The sequence below is a fragment of the Euleptes europaea genome, chromosome 7, assembly GCF_029931775.1.
Source record: "Euleptes europaea isolate rEulEur1 chromosome 7, rEulEur1.hap1, whole genome shotgun sequence".
NCBI classification, from domain to species: Eukaryota; Metazoa; Chordata; class Lepidosauria; order Squamata; family Sphaerodactylidae; genus Euleptes; species Euleptes europaea.
This window is the reverse complement of record NC_079318.1, coordinates 79,359,793-79,378,156: the sequence shown is the minus strand read 5'-3', so window position 1 is coordinate 79,378,156 and position 18,364 is coordinate 79,359,793. Positions and strand designations below refer to the sequence as shown.

At 47.0% G+C, this 18,364-nt stretch overlaps 1 protein-coding gene across 1 annotated transcript; it reads right to left on the bottom strand.

Annotated features, from left to right (window-relative positions):
* Window positions 1-3,984: 3,984 nt before the first annotated feature.
* LOC130480212 (solute carrier family 22 member 6-A-like) lies at window positions 3,985-17,871 on the bottom strand. Its single transcript, XM_056852660.1, has 10 exons — window positions 17,470-17,871; window positions 14,533-14,636; window positions 13,739-13,893; window positions 12,172-12,340; window positions 10,837-10,960; window positions 8,585-8,700; window positions 7,474-7,688; window positions 7,043-7,151; window positions 6,148-6,351; window positions 3,985-4,069 (listed from the first exon to the last, which is right to left on the bottom strand). Exons 1-10 carry the CDS (start codon window positions 17,869-17,871, stop codon window positions 3,985-3,987), a joined length of 1,683 nt encoding a protein of 560 aa, XP_056708638.1.
* Between the last annotated feature and the right edge of the window lie 493 nt (window positions 17,872-18,364).

Below are 18,364 nucleotides of genomic sequence, written 5' to 3'. Positions count from 1 at the left end.
ATGTGCACTTAATTGCTGATCTGCAGAGGCAACGCTAACAGCAAAGTCGTTTCCAGGAAGAATATTCAAAAGCAGGCCCAGAGATTCAGAGGTATCAGTCGTAAGTTGCCTTGCTTAGGATAGAAATCTGAAAGCACTGACGGACCCAGCGGAAGCTGTCAAAGGTTCCAAGGGATTTCAGCCTCTGCTCATCCGCTGGGGGCTTCCTTTGGTTCAAATGATCCACAAACGAATTAGTTAAGAAGAGATGTCTTAGATTCCTCCTGCTGGTCAGCAAACAGACCGGGCTAGCGTCCGGCTGTGCCCTTTGTCTTTGAGATGGCTCCAAAGTCACGGAGAAGTTTGGTCTTCTTTGGATGGAATTCCCGTCAAGAAGTTGGTTTGCCAGGCGCTTTCCCCCCTCTAGAAGCAGCAGCAGCAGCAGAATATCTGACCAGGCGCAACAGAATCAGGCCCTGGCCTGCTGCTCTTTTTCTTTTTTCTTTTTTCACTTCGGATTAATCTCCTGCGGCGTCTTAGTCGGCTTATCCAGTTTAATTGGACGCACTTCTCGCTGCAGAGGAATGAAAGCGAAAAAGGGGAAGAATTCATTTCTAAAGCATTCAGCCGAGATGGTGGTAGTGGGGGAAACTAGTAGGAGTCAGTTGTTGACAAGGGGAACCAGATGAAAGATGAGCTTTTCATTTGCATTTGCCAAAGAAAACAAGGCCTACTATGACGAAGGGAGCTTTGACTCTCGAGAGCTTATACCTCCCAAAATATGGTGGTTGCTAAGGTGTTACTGGAGTTCAGTCTAGCTGTTCTACTGCAGACCAAAACGGCTACCTTCTGGAAAGGTCTGCTATGGCTGCTGTGCCGGTCTGAAGCCAAGTCAATTGCCACATTGGAAGTTAGGCAATATTTTTTTCTTTGTCTGCTTGTCACAGTCATGCTTTAGAGGTGTGCCACTAAAACATCTTAGATGTACACTGCAAACTTACCTACCTAGCTACTACATTTTTATCTCCCCCCCGCTTCTTCCAAGGAGCTCGGGGTGGTGTACCTGGCTCTCCATTCTCCCATTTTATCCTCACACCAACCCTGTTAGGTAGGTGAGGCTGAGTGTGACTGACACCCAGCAAACTTCATGGCACTGTGGGGATTGGAATATGGGTCTCCCAAGTCTTAGGCCGACACTTTAACTATTAATTTCTTACCTGGAGTGTGTGAAGAGGCCTTCTGGTTTACCTTGCCCTTTATTGACATTGGTAAAAAAGTAAAGGTAGTCCCCTGTGCAAGCACTGGTCATTACTGACCCATGGGGTGATGTCACATCCTGACATTTACTAGGCAGACTTTGTTTGCAGGGTGGTTTGCCAGTGCCTTCCCCAGTCATCTTCCCTTTACCCCCAGCAAGCTGGGTCTTCCGACCTCGGAAGGATGGAAGGCTGAGTCAACCTTGAGCCGGCTACCTGAAATCCACTTCTGTCAGGATTGAACTCAAATCGTGCACAGAGCTTTGGACTGCAGTATTGCAGCTTACCACTCTGCTCCTTTAGTGACATTGGCTGTTATGTTTTTTTGCTCAATATGTGGTCCTCTGGTGTGGCTAGGACACCTTGCAAATTTCTGTGCTAGCACAGTCAACTGGATGCTGTGAGTTTGTGACTCTCCAGAGTTTTGAACAGAAAGCAGGCTTTAGTTTGATCTACCTCACTAGAGTTCAGTCCTGGAGCCTGTTTTCAGTGTAAAGGGTGAATCATGATTCTTAAGAAGAAGAAGAGCTGGTTTTTATACCCCGCTTTTCTCTACCTTTAAGGAGTCTCAAAGCAGCTTACAATCGCCTTCCCTTCCTCTCCCCACAACAGGCACCTTATGAGGTAGGTGGGGCTGAGAGAGTTCTGAGAGAACTGTGACTGACCCAAGGACATCCAGCAGGCTTCATGTGGAGGAGTGGGGAATTAAACCTGGTTCTCCAGATTAGAGCCAACTGTTCTTAACCACTATACCACGCTGGCTCTCTTACTGGAATGTATGCCTGGAGCATATGATGCAATTACCAAGAGAGGGGAAAATGCTTCTAAAGACATGCAGAAGGGTCCGTGGCTTGGTGGTAGAGCATCTGCTTTGCATACAGAAGGTCACAGGTTCAGTCTTCATCATCTCCATTTGAAGGGACTAAGCAGTAGGTGATGCGAAAGATGTTTACCAGAGACCCTGGAGAGCTGCTGCCAATCAGATGCATAATACTTACCTTAAAAGACCAAGAGTCTGATTCAGTATCAGGCATTCTCAGGTGTTCATATGTTTGTGCACATAACCTCACTTTTACCAACATGTTAACCACAAATGGCCAGTCTCATTTTAGGATAGGATTTCCAGGTTATTGTGAGAGATATCCAAGCTTTTAAACCATGGTGCTTCCCTTTTAAAGGCCTAGCAACGGATGGATAGATGGATGGATGGATGAGACAGTTGAGAGAGACAGGGAAATAGGCCATGTAAATAATCATTTTAGTGTATTTATTTATTTCATTTATACCCTGCTTTTCTCCCCAGTGGAGACCAAAGTGGCTTACAACATTCTCCTTTCCTCCATTTTATCCTTACAATAACTCTGTGGAGTAGGTTGGGTTCAGTATGTGACTGGCCCAAGATCACCTGGCAAGCTTTCATGGCAGAGTGGAGATTCAAACTGGGGTCTCCCAGATCCTAGTTGATACTCTAACCACTCTACAACATTGGCTCTCAAAAGGTACAAAATGCTTTATGGGTCTATCTTTATTTATTTCTTAATCCTCACAACAACCCTGCGAGGTAGGTTAGGGAGAGAGAGTAACATATAACTAGCTCTGGTAGGAATTCCCACCACAAGATCAGAGCTATGTGTGTTATTATTATTTATACAGCACCATTAATGTGCATGCAATGTATATTAAAATGTAAGAAAAAGAAAAAAGTCCCTGCCTCAGTAAGTTTCCACTTCATATTCCACCAGAATATGAAGTGGCCTTTTGCATTGTATACTTTCACAACCACACTAGCCTTGAAATTATGATTGTTGTGGTTGCTGTTATTATTTTGCTTATCAAGAACAAGTATCCACCCTTCATGCTGTTTGAGCAATTACCTGATGACAACACAGAGAAGTAGGGTTGCCATCCTCCAGGTGGCAGCTGGAGATCCCCTGCTATTACAATTGATCTCCAGATGACCACAATCAGTTCCCCTGGAGAAAATGGCTGCTTTTGAGGGTAGACTCTATGGCATTGTACCCTGCTGAGGTCCCTCCCTTACCCAAACCCCACCCTCCCCAGGCTCCACCCCCAAAATCTCCAGGTTTCCCAACCCAGAGCTGGCAACCCTTCCTGTGAGGTAGGTTAGGGCAAGAGAGTGTGACCTAGCCCAAGGTCATCCAGTGAGCTTTCATGGCTGTGAAAGGATTTGAACTAGGGCCTCTCATATCCTAGTCCAACACTCTAACCACTACACCATGCTGCATCTCTTATAACATTTCATAGGCTAAAAATGGACATTGTCATGTACTTGTAATACCCCGACAATAGGCAGCTTTCCTCCAAAATCAATCTTCTCTGGAAGCTCCTCTGTATTGATCATGTATCCTGTAGCAGCCTGTCCTGCTCCAGATTTAGAAGCAGGGTGTGTTTTCTTTGTCTTAAAATACATTAAGAATGCTTCCCACAATTTCAAAATGTCACAGTGGATCTGCCCATGCCTGTTGAAGAGTGGCAGCAACTCATGCGCGTTCATCCATGTTTCATCACGATAGGGTGAGGTGGGGGCAGAAGCGACAGCTTTTTATGCCCATGTGCTCACATGACATTTTGCAGATGCACCCTAGAGGCATGTATGTTTGGACGCATCCATCCCAGTCAGACATTTTACAGGCTCAGGGGAAGGGGTCGAAGCCCGAAAGAACTCTAATGCACATAAGCAGGCCAGGATTCGGTGGGGGTTGTCGGGGAATCCCTGCGTTTCTTTTCTTCAGCTGCTGTTTTTTGCTGGGTCGGGCTTGGTGGAGGGGAGAAGAACCTTCATTTGCAGTTCGTCTTCTTGGTTGGGCCTTGACCTTAAAAGGCATAAACAATAATTAAATAAGTACATAAGTAATGGGGGCAGATAAATATGCATAACTGCTCCCCCCCCCCCCCGTAGGTGAACACATGAAGCTGCCTTATACTGAATCAAACCCTGGGTCCATCAAAATATTGTCTACTTAGACTCGCAGCGGCTCTCCAGGGTCTCAGGCAGAAGTCTTTCCCATCATCTACCTGCCTAGCCCCTTTAACTGGAGATGCCGGGGATTGAACCTGGGACCTTCTGCATGGCAAGCAGATGCTCTACCGCTGAGCCAAAGGGATGTAAAAGCACAGCCATAAAAGCAAGACTTCCTATGTCTTTTATGCATGACTGTTTCACTTGGCGTCACCCCTCTGATGTCTTCGGGTCTTTGTGTTGATTATGCATGCCGTTTCCGACTATCAGAGGTTGCCTGGCTCTCCCCCTGCTTTCCCCCACATTTTGCCAGCATTTTCAGAGACCTGTTTTATCTCAATTTTAAAAATGCGGACAAAACGCAGGGAAAGGCAGGAGGGAGAGCGAGGCGACCTCTGATGGTCGGATATGGCATGCATAATCATCACAAAGTCGTCGGAGGGATGACGGCAAGTGAAACAGCCAAGCATAAAAGACCCTAGAGCAAACTAAAGGTTTATCCAGACCAGTATTCTGTTGAAAATAAGCATCAGCCAAGTGTAGGTTCCTTCCAGACAGGTGTTTTGCTCCAGCTTGGGTGCTAATGTGAAGCAGGTTTCCTCCCACAAAGTAGTGTGGTTATATGCACCTTCCAGCTTTTCCCAAGTTTGGCTGAGATCTTTATAAAAACTGCTTTACTAGGATGTTTTTGGAAATATCACAAAAAAGCCAGGGTGGATGTTGTGTGACAGGAAAGTCTGGATCTTTCCATTCCCACCTAGATCAGAGACATCTCCCCCACAGCAGCCACTCTCCCCCATTGGAAAGCTCTTCCAGGGGTTGGAACACACCATAGACACACACAGCTGCAGGGAATTGGGGCAGGGAAAGTGTGTGGCAACCCACCATGTGGAAACTCCATCACCTCTGCACTTAACTGGCAGATGCAGCGGCAGTGAGAAATCCTTGGTGAATCATTGTTTGAAGAACACACCATACTCCCCCCTAGGGTTGCCAACCTCCAGGTACTAGCTGGAGATCTTCTGCTATTACAACTGACCTCCAGCTGATAGAGATCAGTTCACCTGGAGAAAATGGCCACTTTGGCAATTGGACTCTATGGCATTGAAGTCCCTCCCCTCCCCAAACCCCGTCCTCCTCAGGCTGCACCCCAAAAACCTCCTGTCGGTGGCAAAGAGGGGCCTGGCAACCTTATTCCCCTTCTTTCCAAGAAGCTCACAGGCAAGGAATGAAGGCGATCACTATGGCGTTTCCCCAGCCTCTGGTATTCAGATATAAGCTGCCTCTACACATGGCGGTAGCTTGTGACGGATAGAAGCGGCTGCTATTTTTATCCTTCTCTACCAATTTGCCTTCTCCCTTTGAAAAATGATCAAACTGGCAGCAATATCTTGTGGCAATGAGTTCCATAAATTAATTACATAATGTGTGTAGTTATATTTCATTGGCATGAACATGTGAGGATGTTTTGTTCCTACCCTTTGTATCTAGAATTTGTGAAGTGTGTGAGGCATTGCATGAAAGTGGTAGGCTCCCTCTTTGCAGGTCTGCTGATCAATGCCTTCGTCCTACGACAGAAAACATCTGGCTTCCAAAACAGAAAATGTGGCTTCTTGGGGAGGGCCACAACTCAGTGGTAGAGCACCTGCTTTGCATGCCAGCGATCCCAGATTCTTTGGCACCTCCAGTTAAAAGGTCCCTGGTAGCAAGTATCAGGAAAGACCTCTTTTGACTGAGAATTTGAACAGTTGCTGCCAGTCAGAGTAGATCAGTGCAGTCACTTGCAAGGCACCTTGGTGTGTTCTGTTTCAGAAATTAAGCCCTAAAAAGAGTGCCTCTGAGAACATACAGAGAGTTACTTTCTCTCTGTCAGCCCTGCTAGGTACCAATTGTTAAGAGCCTCCACCACTTTAGAAGAATTTTTGGGCTCACCTCAATTCCGCCTGCTCAATGGTCTCCGGCAATGAGACATTCCTGGTCTCTGGAAGGAAACAAGCGGCAATGCCAGAAATTATGGGTGCAGCTCCGTAGATTATCAGCGGCAGGGGTGGGAAAAACTCCCCAGTCATCTTCACCAGAGGGGCTATCATGCTGCCCACACGGGCCATGGTGCCTCCGAGGCCCATCCCTGACTGCCTGTGGTAGAAAAAGAAACAACATGATCTCCACCCCCTCACATGCCTCTCAAATGTTTCAATCAAGCTGCCCTTTCCCACCCTGGTAATGCCCCTGATTTTCATGCTTTGGGGTGGGGGGATCTGCATGAATAGTGTCTTTTGGCTATGGGAGAGCCTTGAACTCCCTCCTGCAGATACATGGAAGAAGAAGAAGAAGAGTTAGTTTTTATATGCCGACTTTCTCTGCCACTTAAGGAAGAATCAAACCGGCTTACAATCACCTTCCCTTCCCCACCCCACAACATACACCCTGTGAGGTAGGTGAGGCTGAGAGAGAGTGACTGGCCCAAGGTCACTTAGCTGGCTTCGTGTGTGGGAGTGGGGAATCAAACTCGGTTCTCCAGATCAGACTCCACCACTCCAAACCACCGCTCAACCACTACACCACACTGGCTCTCTCCTCTCCTTCGTAATGAAAATATGGACACCACATCTTCTGAAGTTTGGATGTCTGTGCTAGCAGTAAGCAACATTGCACAATCCATTCCTTCCAACGCTTACTGAGCCACATTCAGCTCTGAAGTCAACAGGTTGTAGACCCCCAGAAGAGATCTTCCACTACAGCTCTGATTTCCAAAGATTATTCTATTTCTTCACAAAGAAGACTGACAATATATTCAACAATTAAAACATAAGTTTGCTTGACCTACCTGATCACAGTTGGGAAAAGCTCTCCAGAAAAGATGTAAGCACAGTTGAATGAGGCTGCCAGTGAGCCCTTCCCAATCACAGCAAATATCATTCGCAGATTGCTTAGATCTAGGGAATATGTGAAAATTACCAGTTAGAAGCAGAATTGCCTGGGCCAGCACCCGAAGTGGGCAAGGCCTGTTTTTTTGTGTGTACATTTTAAAATGAGTGCTAAAAAAACCTGGGAACGGGGTTCAGTTGGCTCCAGCTCTTTGTCACAAAAATTTCCCCTGAAATTTGCAATTCCCAGGTTGAAATTTCAGTTTTTCACATTTGAAATTCTCCTAGCCCAAAACATCCAGCACTTTTGTACAGCTGAATTTTGAACTGTGTGAAGGAACTGTGTGAAGGACTTATGTCCAGTTCTCTAACATCGGATTAGGTCCCTCACCTTGAGGCACGAAGATATTGGCCAAGATACACAGCCCAGCCAAGATGAGAGACAAGGCCTGCGAAAACCGGCGGCCCACAAACGTGATGGTCATCACCGAGATGAACTTAGCTGGGATGTCAACGGCACCAAAGATCAGCTGGGTTATGTAGATGTTGAAGCCAAAGTTCTGCAGGTCCATGGCTAGCCCATAATAGGCAAAGCTGGTGGCGAACCTGGGGTGGGCAAGGACAGATCAGAAAGGTTTACGTTTTAGAAAAACATCTTTCTCAGCCCTAGAGCCAAAGTTTTGTCTCTGTGGCCTTTCTGGCAACCCCAAATCTGCCCCAAAGCCCTAGTCCTCCAAACATTACTTGCTTGTCCACATTCCACTGGCACAAAACCCGTCTCTAGTTCCCAGGCAGGGCTGGTTCGAGGTTTTGAGGGGCCCTTGGCAGAGAGTGGCTCAGGGCCCCCATATAGTTTCCAAGGTTTCTCTTGTTTCTATGACCTTTTATGCATGGCTGTCTTCCTCACCGTCGCCCCTCAAATGACTTCGGGTCTTTGTTTTGATTATGCATGATGTTTCCAACCATCAGCGGTCACCTTGCTCTCCCCCTGCATTTCTGTGCGTTTTGCCCACATTTTCGAACTTGTGATAAAACAGATCCCTGGAAATGTGGGCAAAACCTGCAGAAATGAGCGAGGAGAGTGAGGCGGCCTCTGACGGTTGGGAACGGCATGCATAATCAAAACAAAGACCGGAAGTTGTTGGAGCCATGCATAAAAGGCCTATGTCTTCCCTGCTAGCTGCTACGGATCCTGGTATTACTTTAGCTGTGGCTAAATTTCTGGGAACAATGGCTTCTATGAGAGGATGGAAACAGAGAATGGTATCTGTATGAATAGTTCTGTCCAAGACCTCTGGGTCATCAGATTGTTAAACAAAGAAAGAATCCTGGGAAATGTAAAAAAAATCTACTTAGGAGCCCAGAAATTCAAAGCTTTCTAAGGAAAGTTGGTTGGAAGAAGTTGCTGGGGGCACTTACCCAAATTACTCAAATTTGTTTCAGCCTGATGGAAAGCAATGTAGTCTTGGAATGAGAAAAAAAAAGGAACAGGGAACACTTACCAGACAAGAGAGACCCCGCAGGAGATTTTGCGAATGCCGGGCGTCCGCACCAGGTCAGCCATGCTGTGGCTAGACTTAGTGGAGCAGAGCTCCTTTTGCATGTTAGATTTCAAAACCTGAAAGAGAAGAGAATAAAACTGGGTACAAGCTAAAAGAACCACAGACAGATAATGAACAGGATCAAAACACAAGGATTTTACACATTGTCACATAAGCACACCTGATGGGAACATGCCTTTGCAGTTCCCAGGTATTTTACAAGCTAAAATGCCAAGTAACTGTCAAAGCGCTAATCACCAAGCAAACAGCACTGTGAAATGTTTTTTCCCCCCATTTCGCGTATTTAGCATTTAATTCCCACCAACTTTGTTTAGGAAGCTCCAGTTGAGAGGAAAGAAATTTTGACATCGACGAGTCATAAGAACACAAGAAGAAGAAGAAGAGAAGAAGAAGAGAAGAAGATTTTTATATGCCGATTTTCTCTACCTTTTAAGGAGAATCAAACCAGCTTACAATCTCCTTCCCTTCCTCTCCCCATAACAGACACCTTGTGAGGTAGGTGAGGCTGAGAGAGCTTGAAGAGAACTGTGACTAGCCCATGGTCACTCAGTTGGCTTCACATTTAGGAGTGGGGAAACCAACCCAGTTCACCAGATTAGAGTCCGCCGCTCATGTGGAGGAGAGTGGGGAATCAAACCTGGTTCTCCAGATTAGAGTCTACCGCTCCTAACCACTACACCACGCTGGATCAGACCAGTGGTCCATCTAGCCCAGCATCCTGGTACACACAATTGTCAACCAGTTGCCCTGGAGAGCAAACCAACAGGACACCAAAGCCAATCCTCCCTCTGATAACACCACCTAGCACTGGTATTTAGAGGCTTACTGCCTCAAGAGGTTCCCTTTAGAGACCATGGCTAGTAGTTATTGATTTATCTCTTGTCCATGAATCTGTCTAATCTCCTTTTAAAGCCCTCCATGAACTTGTGGCCATCACTGTGTAATGAAACTGGATCAGACCAAGGCCCACCAAGTCCAGCTGTCCATTCACACAGTGGCCAAACAGGTGACGACTATGTCCACTGGCAGTTTAATCCCACAATTTAATTGCTCAGAGAAGTATTCCCTTTTGATCACATACACATGAATTGCTAACTCTCCCTTGAATACCATTGGGAAGCGTTTTTTCCCTTCCCCATGGCATCTGGTGCTTCTATGAACCTCCCAGGTTTTCCTGTCTTTCCTGTGTTCATTCCCAAACCTGCTTGGCTGCAATGTTCTGAGAAAGATCGCAGCAAAGCCAGGGTGGCACCTGTATGGATGGGAAAGTCTGGATCTTGCTGGTCCCACCCACAGTGGCGCCTGTCACCAGCTCCAGTTCCCTGTAGTCTACCCCTCTCCCAGCCACTGAAGAGCTTTTTTTTTTAAGTGGCAATTGAATATTGTTATAGCATTATAACAGATTTACTAACAGGTTCTCTGAATTCCCAGCTTTCATTTTTTAAAGAAAGTAAAGCTGTAGAGAGGCCCTTTGTTATGGAGGTATGCTTTTCCTCTTATATCTCCCATAAGAAAAGGCGGTACAGTGTAATTTTTTAAAATGAAAGCTGGCAATTTCCAGGATTGGTAGATAGATTGTCATAACATTATAACAAGAAGTCAATCGCTGATTATTTTTTTTAAGCCCCCAAGTGCTCAGGGGGAATGGCCCCTGTGGCGTTTGGGGGCAGGGCAAAATGCAGGGAAACCTTCCATGTGCTGTATTGGCAGCTGCAGCAGCAACCAGGCAACCACACAATCCCATCTCCGCATCTGCCCTGAAAGTACTGCCCGTCAGCTTCCCCCCAAGTTCGATATTGCGAGAGGAAAAGTTCTGAAGGTGCATTTGTACACCACTGGAGAACCAGCAGGTTTGAGTGATTTCTGCTCTACCAAAATAGTCCAGGCACAACTGGCCATGTAGTAAACCCACTGTAAAAAAAACTAGGACTTGGAGCTCTATGTGAATACCAGAGCTGAGCTCCGAGATTGATTAATGCCTCTGAGCACATTCAGGGTGCCTTTTCATCATCACGAAGTACAGCCGGTCCTCGGATTATCTGAAAAGCTGTGCTTCCAGAGCAAAAAGCTGTTGCACTTTTCATTTCAGAAATACCCTGGTAGAAATGCAACTGGTCCAACGGGGATGCTTCCTAACTTTTATGCAAAGCTGCCTCTCCCCGCCACCCCATCCCTTGCTCTTGTCCTTCTACCTCCACGCTGAGTTCATCTCCTTCTTTCTTTCTCCCGTTGATCCAGGCAGCCCGCTTCAGGCCTCTCACAGCCCGCTCATGCTGTCCAGAGATTGCCAGCCAGCGTGCCGACTCAATAAACAGCCTGCAAACCAAACACGAGGGAAGAAAGTGGTCTGGGTAGTGGCCTGAAAGTATTGGAATCCAGTGGTCAGGTAGGGTTGCCAACCTCCAGGTGGGGCCTGCAGATCTCCCGCTATTACAACTGATCTCCGGACAATCGAGATCAGCTCCCCTGGAGAAAATGGGGACTTTGGAGGGTGGACTTTATGGCACGGTACCCTGCTGATGTCCCTCCCTTCCCAAAACCTTGCCCTCCCCAGGCTCCACCCCCCAAATCTCCAGGTATTTCCCAAACCAGAGCTGGCAACCCTATGGTCCGGGCATAATGGGAAGGAGGAACTAGAAGGAGTTCTAGTGGGTTAACCCAGGGAAAAGAGGAAGCCCTTATTTCTGTCTCGGATTCTGAGAGGAGCATTAATGTCTTCTTTTTTTTTAATGGCTTTTATGTATAATGGGAACATGACATCTATTTACTAGTTCTGAACCATCTAGAAGCATAGTAACTTAGGTTGTACTTGTGTTTGCATCAGCTTTGGTGTGCATAACACAGTTTATATGCCTATTATATTTGGTGCTGTGGAACACAGGCAAGACAATGCTGCTGCAGTTGTCTTGTTTGCGGGCTTCTTAGAAGCACCTGGTTGGCCGCTGTGTGAACAGACTGCTGGACTTGATGGACCTTGGTCTGATCCAGCATGGCTTCTCTTATGTTCTTATGTACAGTTTTATTAAGCCAAACAGTGGGACACACTTTCTTTGGGTAGCCACAGGAAATCTGAAGGAGGTGTTGTATGCAAACACTAGGGAGCGAGAGTGGATCCCAAGGCAGGTAGTGGCTTCTTCTCTCACCAGCCAAAAGCAGAGGATCCGCACTGGATTCATGGAGCTCATTGTGCCCTCACTGCCCTATCAATTGGGTGGTGGGAAGTTCAGAATGAGCAGCTGTTCTATTCTTTTGTTTCCCCAAGTATGGCTTTAGAGGGGGCCTGAGAGATTCTCCTGTATTTCTCTTCAAATTCCACCATGACATCACTGCCTAAACTCAGCAGAAGACTTCATGCTTGGATCTCTGCATATTCGCTTGTGGAACTGATGACCACAGCTGGGGTGAGGAAGGAAAGGAAATTTTATAGGAAGGGGGAAGCCTGACTTCTGTTGTCAAGGACCTTTTAAAGCGACCCTCTTCCCTCTCCTGGAATGGGACCCAGACCTTCATCCGACGTGTCCACCTACCAGGAGTAGAGGAAGAATACAAAGAACGGCAGCGAGACGGTGAGTTGCAGCCAACGCCAGTTGGGGATGGCATATGCCACTCCAGCCAGGATGAACTGCCCGGTGGTGTAGCTGTAACCATTGATAGTGCCAACGATAGCACGATATTTGGTCGGAATCCACTCCATACCTGGGATGAAAGAAGACACACAAGCAAGGATATTCATTTTTCAGGTTGGCAACTGACGCCAGAGGTGTAGGAAGGCTAAAATGATATATCAAGGAAACAACTGTTAGGGGAACTTAGGGATGCCAAGAGGTTCGTCGACAAAGACTCCTTCCAGGTCACCCCTGGCACTGCCCAAAACAGCATATGAAAGCAAAATTACGGGACTCCTCTGACTCCATATGAAGCTGCCTTATACTGAATCAGTCGATCCATCAAGGTCAGTATTGTCTACTCATATTGGCAGTGGCTCTCCAGGGTCTCAGTCGGAGGTCTTTCACATCACCTACTGCCTGGTTCTTTTAACTGGAGATGCTGGGGATTGAGCCGGGCAGATGCTCTACCACTGAGCCACTGTGCTCCACCACTCAGCATCAAGCCCGTGTGGTGAAGTGCTCAGAGTGACCAAGGCTCCCAAACAGTTGCCTCCCTAGCGCCCCATAGAATCACAGAGTTGGAAGAGGCCATAGGGGCCATCTAGTCTGACCCCCTGCTCAATGCAGGATCAGCATCTTGCCATTACAGTGCATACTAACAGCCTTCACTTTTCAGAGTGAAACTCACAATAATTGCTTGGGTTACAATGACCTGACTACACATTACATAGTTCTCAGTTCATGTTTGGGTCTGCCACAAGGACATTTGATCAGACGTGCACTATGAGTCTCTGCTGGGAGCTCAGTCCCCAGGGTCATGGGGGTCCAATTCAATTTGGGACAACAGTACACAGGGAGAGAGTACTTAAGCCATCTGTCTGCACCATTTTCCTGACCTGAAACAGCCCAGGGCAGCCTTGTTTGTCCGGTTGGGGAAGCCTATGGGTATCCCTACATGTGAAACCCTCAATGAGGCAAACAGTGACTCCCCAGGGCTGTTTCAGGTCAGAGTAGTAGTAGTAGTTGGTTTTTATATGCTTTCTCTACCACTTAAGGAAGCATAAAACCAGCTTACGATCACCTTCCCTTCCCCTCCCCACAACAGACACCCTGTGAGGTAGGTGGGGCTGAGAGAGCTCTAAGAGACCTGTGACTAGCCCAAGGTCACCCAGCTGGCTTCATGTGGGTGAGTGAGGAAACCAACCTGGTTCTCCAGATTAGAGTCCACCGCTCGAAACCATTGCTCTTAACCACTGCACCATGCTGGCTCCAGTGTAGGGAGGAAGGCTTAAGCATCACACCCACAAAATATGCTGAGGTCCTGATCTGAATCGTCCCTGCAGGCTGGGTCATTGAGTTCCCAGCAGGGAATTCACAGCACATGTCTGACAGAAAGCCCTCTTAGTGGCCCAAACGTTTCTAGGCCTCTGGGTGGAATGTTAAACCAGAAGGGATGTTGGCTGAGATGGAGGACTGAGCTACTTACACAGTGAGACAGAGTTGAGAGAAATCCCCGACATGGCCATTCCACCCAGGAAGCGGAGGACACAGTAGGCAGTAAAGTTTGGCACAAAGGCCGTGCAGGCGCCCGACACCCCCATCTGCAAGTAGCACCAGACGATGAGGGCCTTCCGGCCGAACCTGCAAGACAGGAATACACAAACCTGCGTTTGAGCTGGGGTATGGGTTGCCCCCACAGACCCTCCTTTCTACTTTTCCTTCAGCCCTTTGGACAGCAGACATACATGTAACCCTCCTCTTTGACAGGGCAGGGGAGGGTAGATAGGGCTGCCAACGTTTTGATGGATCCCTCTAACTGACCCTTTAATTTCAGTTTGATGTGGAGCAATTGGCAGGTGATGTTATTTAGCTCCATAACCATTTCTTTGTATTAAAACCTCTTGTGAAGGGACAGGACATTTCTTTTTTAGCATCATAGAATCATAGAGTTGGAAGGGACCTCCAGGGTCACCTAGTCCAACCCTCTGCACAATCCAGGAAATTCACAACTGCCTCCCCCCCACTCCCCCAGTGACCCCTGCTCCATGCCTAGAATATGGCAAAAAATCCAGGATCCCACGCCAAATTCCCCCCCCCCCCCAATCACCTGCCGTTGGCCGGTGCAGGGTGGGGGACACACCTGGCAATCCTAGGTTGTCAACTCATTCAATATGAATACACAGGAGGACAACCAGCCCTGAGGTGTAACTAATCTGGCTTCCTTTCCCCCCCACAGCAACAACCCCCCCCTGTTGCCCTTTTCAGGTCTCCACGGCTTACCTGTCTGAGAGACCACCAAACAGCACTGATCCTATCAGCACTCCAGCCATGTAGATGGACTGAGCCATTTGCCTCAGAGTTCGGGAGTCGCACACTAAATCCCACTGAGGGAGAGGGAGAGAGAAGAGAAACGGTGTGAGGACATTTGGGGCAAACTGAGGTTTATACAAAGGCGTAGGGTTTCAAGCCTAAAAACCCATTTTCAGTGTCCCTGAGAAAAGATAATAAAGAAACCTGTGTCACCTTAAAAACTAACAAGTCTGACAGAGTTTGACTCATTGAAGCTTGTGTGTGTGTTAAGTGCTGTCAAGTCGCTTCCGACTCATCGCGACCCTATGAATCAATGTCCTCCAAAATGTCCTATCTTTGACAGCCTTGCTCAGGTCTTGCAAATTGAGGGCTGTGGCTTCCTTTATAGAGTCAATCCACCTTTTGTTGGGTCTTCCTCTTTTCCTGCTGCCCTCAACTTTTCCTAGCATGACCGTCTTTTCAAGTGACTCTTGCCTTCTCATATAATGTGACCAAGATATGATAGCCTCAGTTTAGTCATTTTAGCTTCTAGGGTCAGTTCAGGCTTGATTTGATCTATAACCTACTGATTTGTTTTTTTGGCAGTCCATGGTATCCGTAACACTCTCCTCCAACACCACATTTCAAAGGAGTCTACTTTCTTCCTGTCAGCTTTCGTCATTGTCCAGCTTTCACACCCATACATAGTAATAGGGAATACGATGGCATGAACTAACTTAATCTTGGTGGCCAGTGACACATCCTTACACTTCAGAATCTTTTCTAGCTCCTTCATGGCTGCCCTTCCCAGTCTCAATCTCTTTCTGATTTCTTGGCTGCAGTCTCCCTTTTAGTTGATGATGGAGCCAAGGAATAGAAAGTCTTCAGCAATTTCAATTTCCTCATTGCCAACCTTAAAGTTGTGTAATTCTCCTGTAGTCATTACTTTTGTCTTCTTGATGTTCCACTGTAGTCCTGCTTTGGCACTTTCTCTTTTAACTTTCAGCAGTAGTCATTTCAAATCTTTGCTATTTTCTGCCATTAATGTAGTATCATCGGCATATCTCAAATTGTTAACGTTCCTCCCTCCAATTTTCACTCCACCTTCATCTAAATCTAATCCAGCTTTTCTAATTATATGTTCTGTGTATAGATTGAAAAGATAGGGAGATAAAATACATCCCTGTCTAACACCTTTGCCAATTGGAAACCATTCTGTTTCTCCTTATTCTGTTCTGTGGCCTCTTGTCCAGAGTACAGGTTGCGCATCAAAACGATCAGATGTAGCTAATACCACAATAAATGTGTTAGTCTCTAAGGTGCTACAAAACTCTTGTTTTGACTGTAGTGGTGGACGAATATGGCTACCACTCTGGAATATGTCTTTTGGGGGAAAGAGTACTTCCAAACATGTACAAAGTGCTTTTCTCTCACCACCGAGTGGCCACAGGCAAGGCTCAGCCCCAGAACCATATGAAGTAAAACCCTGATGCAGCAGCAGTGCTGAAGCAAAGCTGGTGTAAGTCTGGTTTGTGCCTGGCTGAGAGACCCTCTAGGAAGGAATCCTAGGGAAGCCATGATGGAAGAAAGACAGGGTATTAATGCAATGAATATGTTGGACATGCCTTGATCATGTGCAGAATATTTGTTAACTGCACAACATTTATTTGGGGTGATAATTCAAAGGGTGCTGGAAACCCATCAGCTCTATACTTCAGTGATCACAAAGATGGGTGAGGTTTACCATCTCCCAGCCTCCCCTACAATACACTCACAGTTCATAAGGTCACCTCCATCTATGAATTGTCCTCTCTCATTGATAGACAGTATTTATTATACCTGTGGTCTATGGCTACAGTGCTTACAGATGAACACAGGGATTACTTTGCTGCGTTAGACCAAAGGTCTGTGTTATTCAGCATTCCACCGGTTGACAGTGTCTGGCTGGATGACACACACACACACACACACACACACACACACACACTCACCAGCAAATGGTGACATCCATCCTGTACAATTAATTCTTGGACCACATAACCAGACGCATCAGAGAATAGTTGCACAGAAAAGGGGATTTTGGCAGGTGCAATTTTTCTGACTCCTGCATTACAAACTGCACATGCCAAACTTTCACCTTCTATACCACTAGTAAAGACAGAAGAGCCCTGATTCGACAATTTAATTACTCATTGAGCAAAGAAATCCTTCGTTTAGTCTGTCCTCCCGAGTTGTATTAGTATTTTATTTATTTACTTCACATATTTTGGGTGGGAGGTAGTTGTGAATTTCCTGCATTGCGCAGGCCGCAGGGGGTTGGACTAGATGACCCTGGTGGTCCCTTCCAACTCTTATGATTCTATATCCCTCCTTTCTCCCCAATGGGAACCCAAAGTGGCTCCCATAATTCTCCCCTCCTCCACAACAACTCTGTGAGGTAGGTCAGGACGGATGTGTATGACTGGTCCAAGATCACCCAGCAAGCTTCTATAGCAGAGTGGGAATTTGATCCTGGTCCTCCCAGATCCTACTTCAACACTCTAACCACTACACCACATTGGCTGTCATGGGGTCTGTTATGGGGGTCTTATTAAACCATAGAATAATAGAGTTGGAAGGGGCTATACAGGCCGTCTAGTCCAACCCCCTGCTCAATGCAGGATCAGCCTAGAGCATCCCTGACAAATGATTGTCCAGCCTCTGCTTAAAGACTGCCAGTGAGGAGGAGCTCACCACCTCCCTAGGGAGCTCATTCCACTGTCAAACAACTCTTATTGTAAATCCCCCCCCCCAATATCCTAATACCTTTCCTCCCACAATTTAAACCCATTGTGGCGTGTCCTATCCTCTGCTGCCAACAGGAACAGCTCCCTGCCCACCTCTGACTCCCCAGCTCCCTCAAGGATGTTCCAAGTGGGTTTATCTCACCTCACTGACTATGGTGCTGGCGAACATGCTCTTGTCATACGTCCACCCATCAGAACATGGTTCAGCATCCATCGCTGTGTCATTGACAGCGGTGGCGTTAGGGTCCAGAAGCCGCCACTGGGTGGTGACAAACCGCCGACACGCCTCTGGCTGCCCCTTCCTATTCACAGGGATGGCGATTCTAATGAGGCTGTCCGCTCCCAGCTCTTTGGTGGTGTTGGCGGGGCGGGTGTAATTGGCCGTGATATGAATCTGGCAGTGATGTTCGGGGACCCCAGCCGTGAAATTCTGCAGAAGGTTGTGAGAGGCCAGCATCAACAGTGGAATAGCCAGGAAGGCGACGGACATCCTTTGAAAGTGCCCCATCCCTCCCAAGTTGTCCAAAATGTCAGCAAAACTCATGGCGGTTGCCAGTAACAAAGGAACAAGAGGAAAAGTCCAAAGAGACCCTAACACAATTGGAACCTATTAAAATATCCACTGACTTCGAGAATGGTGTGGAAATTCAGACAGGTCAAGGAACAGCCACCAAAGGCCTGCTGGACAAATAATTTTGTAGGTTGAAATCTCTGGCCTCTTCAGCTGCCTTCTTTCTTTTCCCTCCTCCTCAGTATTGTTTCCTCTTTCCTTGGTTCCTCAAGAGATCAGGGTCATCTGGTCCTAATGTGCGCCCTCTGTGTAAAGAAGCTTCTTAGCCAATTTACATGGTTTGAAATGCCTCCAAGTAGGCCTGACGCTTTATATAAAACCTCATATGGTTAAATTTTTACTTAAGGACAATTTTTGTCAGGAAGGGGTATGTATGTTGGGTTGAATGGCATGCAAAGATGCTTGTGATATTGGGAAAGAGGGAAGTGAACTGGAACAGTGAACCTTGGCCCATGGCATCACACTA